A 15,579-nucleotide genomic window follows, 5' to 3' on the forward strand; every position below is an offset into this window, starting at 1 on the left:
AGAGTACTTGCAAGAGACTAGTTCCAACCAAGTTTTAATTAGCTACAGCTAGCCTTCTGCAATATACTCACATTGAATTACAACTCAGCTAACGAGCTTTTAATAGGAGGTCAGATTTACCTCTTCCCATGTATATTCTTCATTAGGTGATCTCTCCCCTTCCATTGTGAAGGTTTTTCCTGTACCAGTTTGGCCATAGCTGTGTGGCAGAATTTGAAGATTAAAAGTATATACTTGAAACTGAAGTTACAGGTTAAGAAAGTAGTTTGGGGCACTTACGCAAACACGGTACAGTTGTATCCCATAATAACTTCATCCAAAATAGGACAGACAACATTCCGGTAAACCTCAATTTGTTTTGCTTGAGCTCCGAAGACCTGTTGAGGCAAAGTCAGTAGATCACATTTAGCTACACTCTGATGTACTATGAGCTAATCTCAAGTGATGAAACAACTCCATGATTGATTATTTAGAGGGAAATTTTTTCTAGTAGACATCTAGAAGTCAGTGATTCAAAGAAGCGTTACCATATCAAACGTGTAAGTCTTCCTTGCCGTCTTATCGGTTACTCCTCCAGTACGGACGCTAACTTCCTTTCTTGTATAGTCACAATCTACAACAGCATGGGAGTTTGCTTTGCGCTCCGACACATTAAAGGGCCTAAAAGACAAGATTTAAGAATACATCTTTCTCATCAACAAGGATACGAATCAGGTTTGGCTAAGTGGTGCTTGTATTTTGGTTTAAAAATCCAAAAGCAGCATACCGCTTGCGCAGTATAAACAGCAAAATGTACTTCCTTAATCTAAGGGAAGTTTCCTCCATTTAACTTCAAACCACTAAAGAGTGTACTTGATGGATATCTGGCATGTTTGCAGCTATTTTGCAATGTTTGTGCATGCATTTTCAACAAGTTTATTGCATCTAGAACACAGGAGAAACACATACAATAACTAATGTGAACTAAAAAAGTGAAGTTTTATTTAGACTTGTCAGTTTGTCTAATAATATGCCAAATTATATTTCACTAAGGGTTAAATATACTGCATAATTCTTATTGTAAACATCTTTATAAGAAAATCTTTAATGTAGCGTGATCCACCACGGATCCCTAGCAATACGTCTAGTCAGTCATTGTGACTTCTCAGCAGTGGTCATCATCCAGAGTTTGAAGAAAAAGCCCAATCTCCTACAAAGCCCGTGCCCAATTGTGTAGTGTTCTCACATGGAGCTGTGAAGGAAAGAATTTCTTCTTGAACAGGTTATACCCTAAAGCACACATTTTTATTAACCTTGTGAATACCCTTTCACTTAGACCAAAGACCAGGAAACAATTTGGTTAGCTAAAATGGCAATGGAAGAAGTTGCCCAACGTGGTTATACAGTAGCTAAACTTCTACTAAAGTTGGTTTGATATGGGGGATAAATTAAGTTTCTCATTGGACTGATTGCTTGAGTACAGTTGAGAAAAGAGGGACTCAACTCCATCCCATGTTGATGGCCTTGGGGCAAAGCCTATCTCACCCAATTTTTAAGGCACCATGTAAATTTACAATGCTTATAAATAGAGCAGTAGATATCACCAGAACCATTTGAATGCGGATACGTTACTGCTATTATGAAAACCTACTCACAAGCATTAACAAAAAACAAAGCAAAAGAGCTTTCCAGATATTTGAAGGAGAGGAGAGTTGTTTAAGGGATTTTTGGGAAGTTCGATAGAAATAGGATTTGTCATTTAATGAGTTGCTGTCTTCAAAGGACAGGAGCTACTATAAAGTCCTGGAATGGAGTTCAGTCCAAGGGACTAGGTTGCTATAGAGATGTCCAGAACTGTGTGAATAACCCTAATACTAGACTTATGGAGCCAGTTAATATTTGCAATATATACTGATGTTTAGCAAGAAGGAGGCAGAATGGAGTTTTTGTCTGTTAGTTTGTTGTGTGCTTGCTTGCCCTGTACCTGCTTGATTGAAGTTTACAGTGTAGTCTCTTTTGGGGGCTGTGTGCTGCGCCAAGCAGCCTGCTAGCTAGGCTGAGAGCTAACTAATGAGGTTCTAACCTGCTATCCTTTGATCCCCAGTCCCTTGACAAGGGGGCATGGCTAATTCAGGGCAGACAGGGGTTTAAAAAGACAGCTCCTAAGCAACCAGAGGAGCTAACAAACAGCAAAAACAAACAGGATAGTTTTGAGAAGGAGCTTGAGAGCCATATACACCCAACACCCCCACCCCCATCCCCAACTCCCTCACACACACACACATTTTAGGTCAATAATGCCCCCCAAAAAACAAAACAAAACCCCTGAAAGAGTAAAAATAATGCAGGCAGAAGTCCAGTGGCAGAGTCGGGGCTATCAAGTTTATTACACTGAATGCAGCATGTAAGATTAGCTGCCTTGTGGGCAGGTGCCATATGTATGCCTTTGGAGCAAGCAACTCACACCCCTCAGAGATGGAGTATGGGCTCTTAAGACCACAGTGGCTGAACTGGAGGAGCTAAGGAAAATAGAGGTACATAGATGAGACTTTCAGGGACACAGTAGAGTAGTCCCCCACCCCTGTGGTGTGAAAGCCTCTGCTGTTGAAGAGCATGAACATCTCAGAGAAGGCAAACATCAAGCTGGAGCAAAGGGAAACAATCCCATAGTTTTCAGAGTAGCAGCCGTGTTAGTCTGTATCCTCAAAAAGAACAGGAGTACTGGTGGCACCTTAGAGACTAACAAATTTATTAGAGCATAAGCTTTCATGGGCTACAACCCACTTCTTCGGATGCATATAGAGTGAAACATATATTGAGGAGATATATATACACACATACAGAGAGCATGAACAGGTGGGAGTTGTCTTACCAACTCTGAGAGGCCAATTAAGTAGGAGAAAAAAAACTTTTGAAGTGATAATTCATAGTTGGGACCTTCCTTCCAGATGTTCTGGTATCCTCTCGCAGTGACGAGAAGGAACCCCATTTATTAGGAAGAGACAGGCAATAGTAATAGAGGACTCAATTATTAGAAATCTAGATAGTTGGGTTTGAGAAGACCGGAAGAACCGCATGGTGAATTGCTAGTCAGGTGCAAAGGTTGGAGACCCCTCAAGATATCTAGATAGATGTATGTGCAATGCTGGGGAGGAGCCAGTGGTTATGGTACATGTAGGTACCAGAGACATAGCAAATGGTAGGAAAAAGGTCCTAGTGCAGGGTTCTCACAACAAATTTTTTGGTGGCCGCTCTGACAATTTTTCCTAAAATACTTTAACAACTTTGGGGAAAACAAGTCCAAATCATTATAATTTATTTATGTAGGGGTTTTGTGTCTCCGGGGGGGTGGGGGGGCAGGGCCCAACCATTGTTGGTGGTCCTGGGGGAGGGGCTGCTACTCCCCTCCTCAATCACCTCCCAGGAGGCTGTGGCCACATTTGAGAAACTGTCCTATTGGCCAAATTTAAGATACTATTTAAAAAGATTGAGATCCAAGGTAACATTCTCTGAAATGCTTCCACTTCCATATGCAGGGCCAGTTAAGACAGGCAGAACTGCAGGGTTTCAACTTATGGAAGAGATGATGGCGTTAGGAGGAGGGATATAGGTTATTAGGGAACTTTTGGGGAAAGGAGGAGCCTATACAGGAAGGATGGGCTCCAACTAAACCAAAATGAACCAGACTGCTGGCATGTAAAAATAAAAAGGTCAGAGGAATTTTTGAACTGAAGGATGGGGGAAAGCAGCACACAGTTCAGACAGACATTCCTGAGGGGAGGATTTATTAAAAGGGATACTCTATTCCCTGGAAAAGAGAAGAGGATAGAAGTTGATAAAGTGCCAGTGGGAACTGAAAAAGAAACAGTCAAATGAAAGAGTCCCATGTAGTCATCACAAAGACAGACAATTAAATATTGAGAATTTTTACAAGCATTTTTACTTGTTGCCAGGGGATGTCATGAAAACCCAAAGAGTAAATGGGTTTAAAAAAGAATTGGATAAATTCATGGCTCACTGTGACTATTAGCCAAGATGGTCAAGGATGCAACCTCAGGCTCTGGATAGCCTTAAGCCTTAAATTTGTTAGTCTCTAAGGTGCCACAAATACTCCTGTTCCTTAAGCCTCTGACTGTCAGAAGCTGGTACTGAGTGACAGGGGATGGATCACTCATTAATTGCCCTGTTCTGTTCATTCTCTCTGAAGCATCTGGCAGTGACCACTGTCAGAAGACAGGTTATTGAGCTAGATGGACCGTTGGTCTGACCTAATATGGCTATTTTTATATTATATTCTTAATAATCCAATGCTCACTGAAATCAGGAAGGGAAGTGGCACACTTGAATCTTGCCCCAAAACAGGCAACTTCAAAAAAAGCTATACTCATGTTTTGGAATATCCTTAGTTTACATGACCCTCAAACCACCAGCAGCACCACATATAGTTTTAGGTCAAAATCTCATTGAGAGTCTCATTAAGTGTTTGTTTGCTAATCATAATCAGAAATTAATAAAAAACTTCTTCAAAAACATCCTCTGAACCCATTATTTCATAAAGTGAGAATACAAACACTAGTTTGGCCTTGCCTACACTCATAAATAGCCCCACTCCAATCAATGTTACTATACTGACTCCGAATCCTAAGCACAGACAAAAGCTGTGTTTACACTGCCACTTTCAGCTCTAAAACTTTAGTCGTTCAGGGGTGTGAAAAAAACCACACCCCTGAGCGACAAACATTTTAGCACTGAAAAGCACCAGTATAGACAGCGCTTGATAAAGCTACCACCCCTCTTTCGGGGTGGTTATTTTTTATCACGGGAGAGCTCTTCCCCGGCGATAAAGCGGGACTAAACTGCCCATGTTACAATGCTATTACGTGGGCAGTGTAGACATACCCAAAGATATGCAATGGTTGGCAATGACTGTACTAAAAGGTTTGCTTGGAGCATTTTTTTTTTGTACTCTTAGGGGTCATCACCAGTACATTTGCACAGACTGCTGAATAATGTGTATTCCCACCCACACACACCCCCTGCTGGACTTTATCCCCTGAGCCCTGAACCCACCAAACCTAACTGAATCCCACCACGTGAGGGTCATTCCATCCCCATTACCCAGCCCACTTACTTATACCCATGACTGTCTCTACTTCCTGTATGGGTGATAGACCCTCACCGCTTATCGACTGTTTCCTGATCCCGCCCACCGGTTACCCACCCCTCATTGGGGACATTGCAGTCTGTATGTACTATGTGTGCTGCCCAACCCCAAAACACCAACATACCCCTATACACTGTATGTTACCCCCAATGACCAATAACTGACGCTTCAATTTTTCTGTATCATTTATTTTTTTAAATATTCTCTAATAAAATTTAAATCTGTTCTCTTCATTAGTTTATGCCAACACCTTATAAGAAATTAGACTGGAAGCTCTTCAAGGTGGAAAGATGTCTATTTTGTCTAGTATAGGACTAAGCACACCAGCTCTTTAATCCTCACCTATAACCCCACATTGAACCATTTTCTTCAACATCCTTTAGGTATTGAAGTGATACAAAGTTGAGCTGGCTATGAGGAATTTTGTAACATTGCACATCTCCAATGGAGTCTCATACAGTCACAACATATGGTACATTTATTAATACAATATGCAGCACATCCACATTTAAGATCCAGAATAAAGTGCAATCTAAACATGACAACTCTGACATTACCCAGGGTATAATCTGGACTGATGAAGAGCCGTGTCCCCTAAATTTTCCAACCTGGGGTGGGAAGCTGAAAGCCTGGTCTCTCAGCTCCGCTGGCAGCACCCTGCCAGGAGCCCAGCTGCCCCACAGGCTCTCAGCGTGCCACCTGGGGCTTCTGGCCTCCCCATTCCATGCAGGAAGATTGCGCCGGTGGGGTGGGGGTGGGGGAGAAGAGCCACCCAGGGAGCACAGTCCAGCTGTCCGGGCTTCTTGGGCGCCCCCTTGCCGGGAGCCAGGCAGCCTTGTCTATTTCACAGCTCCAGAGCTGTGAAATTGACAAAACACCCACCATTCTCAGCCTAGAGCACTGGTGGAAGCCACCCAGGCATCTCACCCAGGCTTCCAGCTGGGAGCAGGATCCCAGTCGCCCAGCTCTCCAGGGGAGTTGACAGCTAACAACTGATGTAAAGAACACAGGTCTACAGACACTGAGTCGCCCTAACTACACCAACATAAGCCCTACACCTCTCCTTGAGGTGGTTTTATTATATCTGCATAGCAGGGGAGTTACATCACCGGGAGGAGCATTTCAGTGTGTACACCTCCACTGGTTTGTTGATAAAAGCTGACATTTGTTGACAAAACTGCAGTGCAGACAAGGCCTAAGACATACTCCAAATCTGGAGAGCAGCCACAAACTGGTTCTCCAGAGACAAAAGGCTAGGAAATGGGCCATCACCTGGTTAAGTGGCCATTATTTGGCAGGAAAGAGGTTGAGGGTGAAAAATCTACATCTTGTATAGGAGCATGAGCTTTCCGTGGGTGAATACCCACTTCTTCAGATGCATATTCGAAAGAATGCATGCTTTCACCCACCAAAGCTCATGCTCCTATATGTCTGTTAGTCTATAAGGTGCCACAGGACTCTTCGCTGCTTTTACAGATCCAGACTAACACGGCTACCCCTTTGATACAATCTACATCTTGACAATGAAACAGGGTGGAGTTCCACGAAAGCTTATGCTCCAATACATCTGTTAGTCTATAAGGTGCCACAGGACTCTTTGTTGCCATCCACAAAGACTGTCTCCTGAACCCCACCTGGAGACGATTCTCAAAGAAAAGAAAAAACTATAAAAAAGGAGAGCTTAAAAAATTCTACTACAAAGCTGTCATGTAAGGGTACTGTTAGGCTAATGTTAACTTGTCCAATTAGTCTTACTTTAATATAGTTCAGGCATTTATTTTCTTTGACGGGAGACGCATATTTTGGTAAGATATGTATTTGCAAGTCTGAAGCTCATCATGCTTTGCAAACATATCAGGCGTGGGCCAAGACTAATGACGAGATGTCCCAGACTTGAACTTCTGAGAACATACTTAAAAATGGGCGCTTTAGTTAAAATGTCCCCTCAGCCATAACTACCTCACCATTAGATCCATCCTTCTAATGCTTAACAGGGTTCTGACCACAGGAGTCTTTGGCAGCCTCCTCAGGAGGCCCGGTATGGATGCTGTCCAGCACTAGTTATTTGCCCGTGGCGGTAACAGAGAAGCACACACCACCCAGGTAGGGTGACCAGATGTCCCGATTTTATAGGAACAGTCCTGATATTTGCGGCTTTGTCTTATATAGGCACTTATTACCCCCCAACCCAGTCCTGATTTTTCACACTTGCGGTCTCATCACCCTACGCCCAGGAGGAGCAGTGGGGGTGGCACTGCACCCGCTTACCTGCATCTCACAACCACCTGGATATTCTTGCCTTTCTCCTCTTTCTTAGCGCCGCCCTGGGAGCTCATGGCCGCCGTCGCCATTGTCAGGGGGCGCGGGGAGCCTGCGGAGGGGAAGGATGCGGTGAGTGCAGACTGGCCGCTCCCCGATATGCGGGCAGAGCTGAAGGGACAACAGACCCCCGCCCCCAGCGCTCTACAGCCCTGCCCGACAGCCCGGGCGGGGGAGCATCATCCCCCTCCCGCAGGGCACCGAGCGGCGCCTTGCCCTGCTCACACAGGGAACCCGGCGCCGAGCACAGCGGCAGCGGCCACGGAGAGGAAACGTTGCCCAGCAAAGGAGTCCCGAGCTCAGGCGGGGTCCTTGGGAAAGGGGGGACCGACCGACCGCCCCCCAGCGATTAGCGCGCAGCCTCTCTCCCCAACCCCGGACTCACCTTAGCCGACCGTCGCCACCCGCCAAGCTGCTCCGGCCGCTTCCCGTCGCTACGCGCCTAGCCACGAGCGCCCCTTTCTCTCGACAACTTTGAACCGCGCGCCAGCACTTCCGCGGCCAATCAACGCGCGGCGCGTGGTGCAGCATGGGACTTATTTTAAATTTCGGGAAGTTGGGGGCAGGGTTGTACTTCAACTGACGTCACCCAGGCGTGCGGACGGCGCGCTCTTCGGCCGTGAGCGTTCGGGACTCGAATCAGGTGGCTTGCGTCCCACGAAGCAATGGGTGCTGGGAATGGTGGTTCCCCTCCCCGAAGAACTGCATGCTGGGAGTGGTAGTGTCTGCCTGCAGGTGACCGCTTGGTTCCAAGAAGGGATGTGTTGCGGTGCGTGCTACGGCGAATCTATCCCTCTGCAGTCGGATAGGGCACTGCGTGCTCTGGACTGTCGCTTCACGGCAGTTGTATAACTGCTGTCGGGGGAGGGTTTGGGGACATTGTATTCAGTGGCTGTAATTTACCCTGTAAAGATATTTGCATTACAGGAAGCCCATGCAATGTAACTCTCTGATACCGTTCCCTGTTGTTTTTTTTCCTTACAGCAGGAACAATGAACAGACGCTCCTGTCATTCAGTGTCTCTCCCTACCCCTTGTTGTACTGCAGGAAGCGGAATAAGGGGGCTCTTCTACCTTTTAACAAACAATGTTGTTTTCAGATCTATTACAGTATAAGGGTCTACTTTCTATACAATATAGTCGGAGCAGCTGTCTCTCGCTGAGGGAATTAGTCACTTCACTGACTTGTTTTCAGACAGCAGTTTCATTACTAAAAGTAATAGGTATGGCATAAGAGCCTGAATAAACTAGAACTGCACAATGACGAGTGTTGCTAGAATCCTGAAGAGCTGGAGCAATGGGCAATGAGGTGCAGTCCCTGGATCAGAGCTCCTTCACGGACCACACAGACAAGAAAGAATGGATTGGAATTTTGCAAGGGTGCATTTTTATTTGGCAAATGGCGACATGAAACAGCTTCATCACTACCTGGTACCACCTCTCTTAAGAGTTAAAACAACGTCTGCAAGAACCAAAGATACTCCAGCCTCATGCAAAGGCACTAAGAACAAGGCATAGGAATCATCCACATATGATATCTTTATATATAAAAGGCCATTACTGTTGAGCTGCTAGTCCAATCCTAAACAAATGGTCCTGGCTCATTCTAAAAATAGGCTGAGGACCGCAAAGACCAAGACCAATAGAGACTTTACATTAATTAATACAAGGTTAATTTGCAGCATTTCCGAGGCAGCATTACCTATTGGCTTCCACATAACACTTGAGTGTAAGGGTGCCACTAATGTGAGATACAATCTGCTTATACATTACATATTAAAAATACTACATTACTTAGCTTGCAAGTCAAAAGTTAGTAATGCCAGATTCACTTACCCTTGCAATCTTAATTCTTCCCCTTTGTCCATCAAACCTCTGCGCTGAATGAGGCAGGGATCATGTAGAAAAAGCATGTAATCATGTCATTAAAACCAATATAACATATATGCGAAAGTGTGTCAAATTAGGCTGTACAGGAGATGATACCTCTGGTATTTCCTAACTTCCTAGTTTTGTAAACCAAACTTTGCAACTAAAATAACTTTATTTTAATGTAGGTTTTTGGTATGTAATTTCCAAGGTGTGTTGTGTTTAGTTTTTTAAGGAAAACTAAAATCTCAGAAACGAATTCTGGCTGGTTTACGGAAAGTGGCATCCAAATGGGAAAACTAATAGATACAAAAGTAACACTGATTGCAACTATATTCTGATTGAGTCCACCCTTATTCCCAGCCACCTTATGCATTCTGTATCCGCTAAGCATAAAAATAATTTGCACAGGGAAGTGTGTCAGGGCTATGGCCTGATCAAGGTATCGACAAGTATATGTACATAAACATGTAGATTATGTGCCATCACCTACATTTTATAACAACCCCTTTCCAATATTCACTGTGGAGGAGAAGGCTGAATCTGAAACTTAACTTCTACCTTTTGCTCCAAGTTGTGGCTGCAGTTTCTTTTTTGGTATGCAAGTATGTACAGCTGTGATGGAATGTCATAACCAGCCAGAATTTGGCTCATAATATGAAATAAGACAATTACTAGAAAAATACATGTTCTATAAACAGGTTAGAGACCATTCAAACTCCCATTTAAACCATAGGAATCTATTTTAATGGGAATTGGATCAGGCCTTTTGGTATTTAGGCCTTATCTATGCTAGGACAAATGATACTTTAGTCAATCAAGCTAGCTCAACATGATTGAAAAACCCAATTTAACACGTGTAGGTCCAGTTTAACACCTTTAGCTCTATTTTATAGGTCAGTTTATAATGTAAGCAGAACCTTTTTTCCTAGTCTAGCCAAGACAGAAGACACAAAATGAACAACAAGGAAATGGCATTTTGCAAATAAATAAGATATTTTTAAAATTGGGAAAGACGTTCAAAAGTAGTTAGACAGTTGTTTAGGAAGCTGACCCTAAAAAATGTATGTCAACTATAACAAACATATTTCATTTATTAAAAAAAAAGAAGTAACATTGTAAAGTTATTCAGACCAATTTAAAAAAATATTGATTTCTGTGGTGCTGAACATAAACATTTGTTGAGCAAACAGATAAATATTGACTGAACATAAGAATGGCCATATTAGTCAGATCAATGGTCCATCTAGCCCATTACCCAGTCTTCCGACAGTGGACAGTGCCTGGTGCTTCAGAAGGAATGAACAGAATAGGGCAATTACTGAGTGTTCCATCCCCTGTTGTCCAGCTCCAGCAGCTGGCAGTCAGAGGTTTAGGGCACCCAGACCATGGGGTTGCATCCCTGACCATTTGGGCTAATAGCCACTAATGAACCTATTCTCCATTAACTTATCTAATTCTTTTTTGAACCCAGTTATAATTTTGGCCTTCACAACATCCCATGGCAATGAGTTCCACAGGTTGACTGTGGATTGTGTGAAGAAGTACTGGTACTTCCTTTTGTTGGTTTAAATCTGCTGCCTATTAATTTCATTGAGTGACCCCTGGTTCTTATGTTATATGAAGAGGTAAATAACATTTCCTTATTCACTTTTTCTACATCATTCATGATTTTATAGACCTCTGTCATAATCCCCCTTATTTTTTTCAAAGATGAACAGTCCCAGTCTTTTTAATCTCCCCTCATATGGAAGCTGTTCCATACCCCTAATTCATTTTTGTTGCCCTTCTCTGTATCTTCCATTTCTAATATATATTTTTTGAGGTGGAGCTACCAGAACAGTATTCAAGGTGTGGGCATGCCATGAAATTATATAGTGGCATTATGATATTTATTTTCTTATTATCTATCCCTTTCCTAATGGTTCCTAACATTCTGTTGGCTTTTTTGACTGCTGCTGCACATTGAGCGGATGTTTTCAGAGAACTATCCACAATGACTCCGCAATCTCTTTCTTGAATGGTAACAGTTTATTTAGACCTCATAATTTTGTATGTATAATTGGGATTATGCTTTCCATTACTTTGCATTTATCGACACTGAATTTCATCTGCCATTTTGTTGCCTAGACACCCAGTTTTGTGAGATCCCTTTGTAATTCTTTGCAGTTTGCTTTGGACTTAACTATCTTGAAGAGATGAAGAGAAGCCTTCATCAGTAGAACTTCATGTAATGAGAAGCCAGATAGGGTAAACAGCACTGCTACCAGGTTGATGTAATATATTTAGACTTCTGTAAGGCATTTGACTTGGTACTACACAACACTTTGATTAACAAACTAAAATGATGCAAAATCAACATGATACACATTAAATTGATTAAAACTGCTTAACCAATAGGTGTCTAAATGTAATTGTAAACAGGGAACTGTCATCGAGTGGGTGTGTTTCTAGTGGAATCCCAAACAAGGTAAATTCTGGCCCTATGCTATTTAACATTGAGCTTGAAGAAAACACAAAATAATTACCGATAAAATTTGTAGATGACACGAAGACTGGAAGTGTGACAAATAATGAAGTTCACTGATAGAGCAATTGGGGTCACTTGGCAAGCTGGGTGCAGGCTAAAAATATGTGTTTCAATAAAGCCAAAATGTAAAATTATACATCTAGGAAAAAAGAATGTAGGCCATACTTACAGAAATGGAACTCACTCTCCTGGGAAACAGTGACTCTGAAGATTTGTGAGTTATTGTGGATAATCAGCTGAACATGATTACACTACTGTTACACTCCAGCCAAAAGGGCTAATGCAATACTTGGATGTATAAACAGGAAATATCAAGAGTAGGAGTAGAAAGATTACATTACATTACCTCTGTATTTGGCACTTGTGCAACAACTACTGCAATACCTTGTCCAGTATGGAATCCAAAATTTAAGAAGGATGTTGAAAAAATTGAGATGGTTTGGAGAAGAGCCATGAGAATGATTAAAGGATTGGGGGGGGAAGGAGCTCAATCTATTTATCTCACCAAAAGGGTTAAAGGGTGTTTTGATCACATTGTATAAGTACCTACCTAGAACAAAATTTGATAATAGAAGGCTATTTAATTTAGCAGACAAAAGCATAACATGATTCAATGGCTGGAAGTTGAAGCTAGACAAATTCAGACTAGAAAGAAGGCATAACAGTAGTTAATTAACCACTGAAACAACTTACCAAGGCCTGCGGTGCATTCTCCATCACCGGGAATTTTAAAATCAAGATTGGAGGTTTTTCTAAGAAACCCACTCTAATTCAAACAAGAATTAATTCAGGGAAGTCTTAGGCTTGGTCCACACTGGGGCTGGGGATCGATCTAGGAAACGCAACTTCAGCTACGAGAATAGCGTACCTGAAGTCGACGTTTCCTAGATCAAACTAAGTTTACTTACTGTGGGTCCACGCGGCGCAGGCAAGCTCCCCCGTCGACAGCGCTTCCTCCTCTAGGCGAGCAGGAGTTCCGCAATCAACGGGGGAGCGCTTCTGGGATCGATTTATCGCGTCCAGATGAGACGCAATAAATCGATCCCAGAAGATCGATCTCTACCCGCCGAATCAGGCGGGTAGTGTGGACTTAGCCTTAGAGCCTGTGTTATACAGGAGGTCACACCAGAGGATCACAGTGGTCGCTTCTGGCCCTATAAGCTATAAATGGGCAGAAAAGTAATTGTTTATTTTTAAATTAACATTGTAATGGGGTTGAATCTACAAATAAAAAAAAATATTAATGATCTCAACAAAACAATTTGTACACAGGAGCTGACAATACAATGTAGCTGTCTGCAATTTGAGGTCATGGGAAACTATTTCTGGCTTCTGAGGAGCCAATCCAATTGGGCAGCATTTTTCCAAACCAAAAATATTGTTGACCTAGTTGAAAAAATAATAGAGAGGGCAGGTCTACACTAGAAATGCTACATTGGCAGAATTTCACTGAAGCAGCTGCGCCCCTGTAGTGCATCTGGTGAAGATGCTCTATGCCAACGGACGATGAAAACTATTTTATTCAGAAAGGATGCTCTTTAATGAAGTGCAAGTAAGCCCATTATAACATGAAAAAAAGAATTTGATTCAGATCTTCAAGGTTGAAACTGGTTAGGTTCTCTGTAAGCAGAATTAGTATCCCCCATGGAATGTGTCAAGCACAATGTTATACCTACACACAGATTATGTACTGGTATAATTATCTCAGGGGTGTGGCTTTTTACCAGTATGGTTATAATCAATACAATTCCTAATCTGGTTGCAGTTATGCTGGTATAAAGGTGCCTTATACTCGTATAGTTTATTCTTCTTCCTGTATGGGAACATCTATACCACTATAGGAGATCATATCACTTTAACTACACCATAACAATTAACGTGGTACAACTTGTGTGTGTAGACAAGGCTTTAGAGAAAGAGAAAAGCAAAGATGTTTCTGTAGCAAGAACAGAAGTAAAATATTTTCCCTACATTTAGCCTACTTTCTGATAGTATACAACTGTTTAGCTAATCTAATTTGTACTAAGACTACTGTTTAACACCTTCTATTTTCTATATGGCTGTATCATAGTCTAGAAGTTAGTCTACATTTAAAATTTGGATTGACATAGCGACAGCACTCAGGGGTAAGTAGTAAAGGTACTACTTGATCCCTAGTTGCAGTTAGAGAATCATATTATAGTAATGACTAGGAATGCTTTTCTTCACCTGCTGCTGCTCAGGAAATTGCTACCATTTCTCTTGGCTGTGAGCCTGATAAGCATTTGATTCATGGCTTTGTCACCTTAACACTGAATTACCATAATGTGCTTTATATTGCACCACACTTTAGGGTGACCAGACAGCAAGTGTGAAAAATCAGGACAGAAGGTTGGGGATAATAGAAGCTTATATAAGAAAAAGACCCCAAAATCGGGACTGTCCCTATAAAATCGGGACATCTGGTCACCCTACCACACTTTAACCCTGAAACTTGAGTTGACCAGAAGGTAATAGAAAGTGTCATGTTACTGGGATCATGTGACCTCTGTGTTCTACACTGGCTGTCTATTGGTTTTTCAGGTGGAATTTAAGGTATTGGTTTTAGCCTCTAAAATCCTACATGACTTGAAATCTTGCCTCCTTAAGGGATCACTTCTCCAGTGCCATACTGCTGCAGTTATAGTCAGCAAAGGTGATACAGTGGGAGTCTCCCTCAGTTAACAGACAGCTGGTGATACACCGTTCTCTATAAAGGGCACTAATTTTTTGAATAAGATTCCACACTTGGTCTGAAATAATTCAGAATTGTTGATGTTTAGGGCATACTGCAAGGCCCATCTTTTTACCCAGGGATTTGAAGAAGGTGGTAGGGGCATTTTTTATGAGGGATGAAAGTTTTAGTAGGAAAAGTCCTGCCTGCTAAGCTGTAGTAGGGGAGGATTTTTGCTGGAATTTCCCCCTCAAACTTTGCTCCTGATTTTAGATTGATTGCATTTTTTAATAGTGTCAAAAGTGCCTAGAATAGTAGATGAGAGCCATTTTATATCATTATAAATTAAAATAAATAAGATCAACCTTGTGAGATAATGATCTACCCCGAATAAGTGCCAATGCCTTGTTGCGCTGCACCAGTAGAAGCCTGGAATGGAGACTGTGACTTAGTTCCGGGGTTCTCAACCTTTTTGACCCTTCCCCCCGCAACCCGAGTGCTATAAAAACACCACAGCCCACCTGTGCCACGACTGGTTTTCTGCATATAAAAGCCAGCGCTGGCATGAGGGGGTAGCAAGCAGGGCAGTTGTCTGGGGCCTTAGGGGTCCCCACAAAGCTACATTGCTCAGGCTTTAGCTTCAGCCCCAAGGGGATAGGCTTAGGGCCCCTGGGCTTCAGCCCCATACAGTGGGGCTTTAGCTTTCTGCCCTGGGCCCCAGCGAGTGTAATGCTGGCCCTGCTTGGAGGATCCCCTGAAACCTGCTCACGGTCCCCCAAACCCCTGGTTGAGAACCACTGACTTAGTTCACAGCAACACTACAGAATTCTGTTGGCATGGCAATGTTGGTCAGGGATGTGAAGAGGTGGGATCCCTGACTGACACAGCTGTGCTGGCAAAAGACCCTAGCATAGATGCAGTTAAACTTTTGCCAGTACAGCTTATTTTGCTCAGTATGTGTGTGTATGGAATAAACTCTACCAGCAAAAGGACAGTTTTGCTAGTATATACATTGGTGCTGAGTTTC

At 42.7% G+C, this 15,579-nt stretch overlaps 1 protein-coding gene across 1 annotated transcript in view; it reads right to left on the reverse strand.

Moving 5' to 3' along the window:
• The window catches only part of KIF11 (kinesin family member 11), a 46,392-nt gene that overhangs the window by 22,734 nt on the left and 8,079 nt on the right, over positions 1 to 15,579 (reverse strand). Inside the window, exons 2-7 of the mRNA XM_054036109.1 lie at positions 9,298 to 9,341; positions 7,848 to 8,366; positions 7,412 to 7,514; positions 528 to 660; positions 280 to 377; positions 121 to 199 (exon numbers count right to left, since the gene is read on the reverse strand). Of these exons, the coding sequence (XP_053892084.1) occupies positions 121 to 199; positions 280 to 377; positions 528 to 660; positions 7,412 to 7,494 (393 nt within the window). The 5' untranslated portion in view covers positions 7,495 to 7,514; positions 7,848 to 8,366; positions 9,298 to 9,341. The remainder of the gene's footprint in view (positions 1 to 120; positions 200 to 279; positions 378 to 527; positions 661 to 7,411; positions 7,515 to 7,847; positions 8,367 to 9,297; positions 9,342 to 15,579) is intronic.

Source organism: Malaclemys terrapin, chromosome 7 (genome assembly GCF_027887155.1).
Source record: "Malaclemys terrapin pileata isolate rMalTer1 chromosome 7, rMalTer1.hap1, whole genome shotgun sequence".
Classification (NCBI taxonomy): domain Eukaryota; kingdom Metazoa; phylum Chordata; order Testudines; family Emydidae; genus Malaclemys; species Malaclemys terrapin.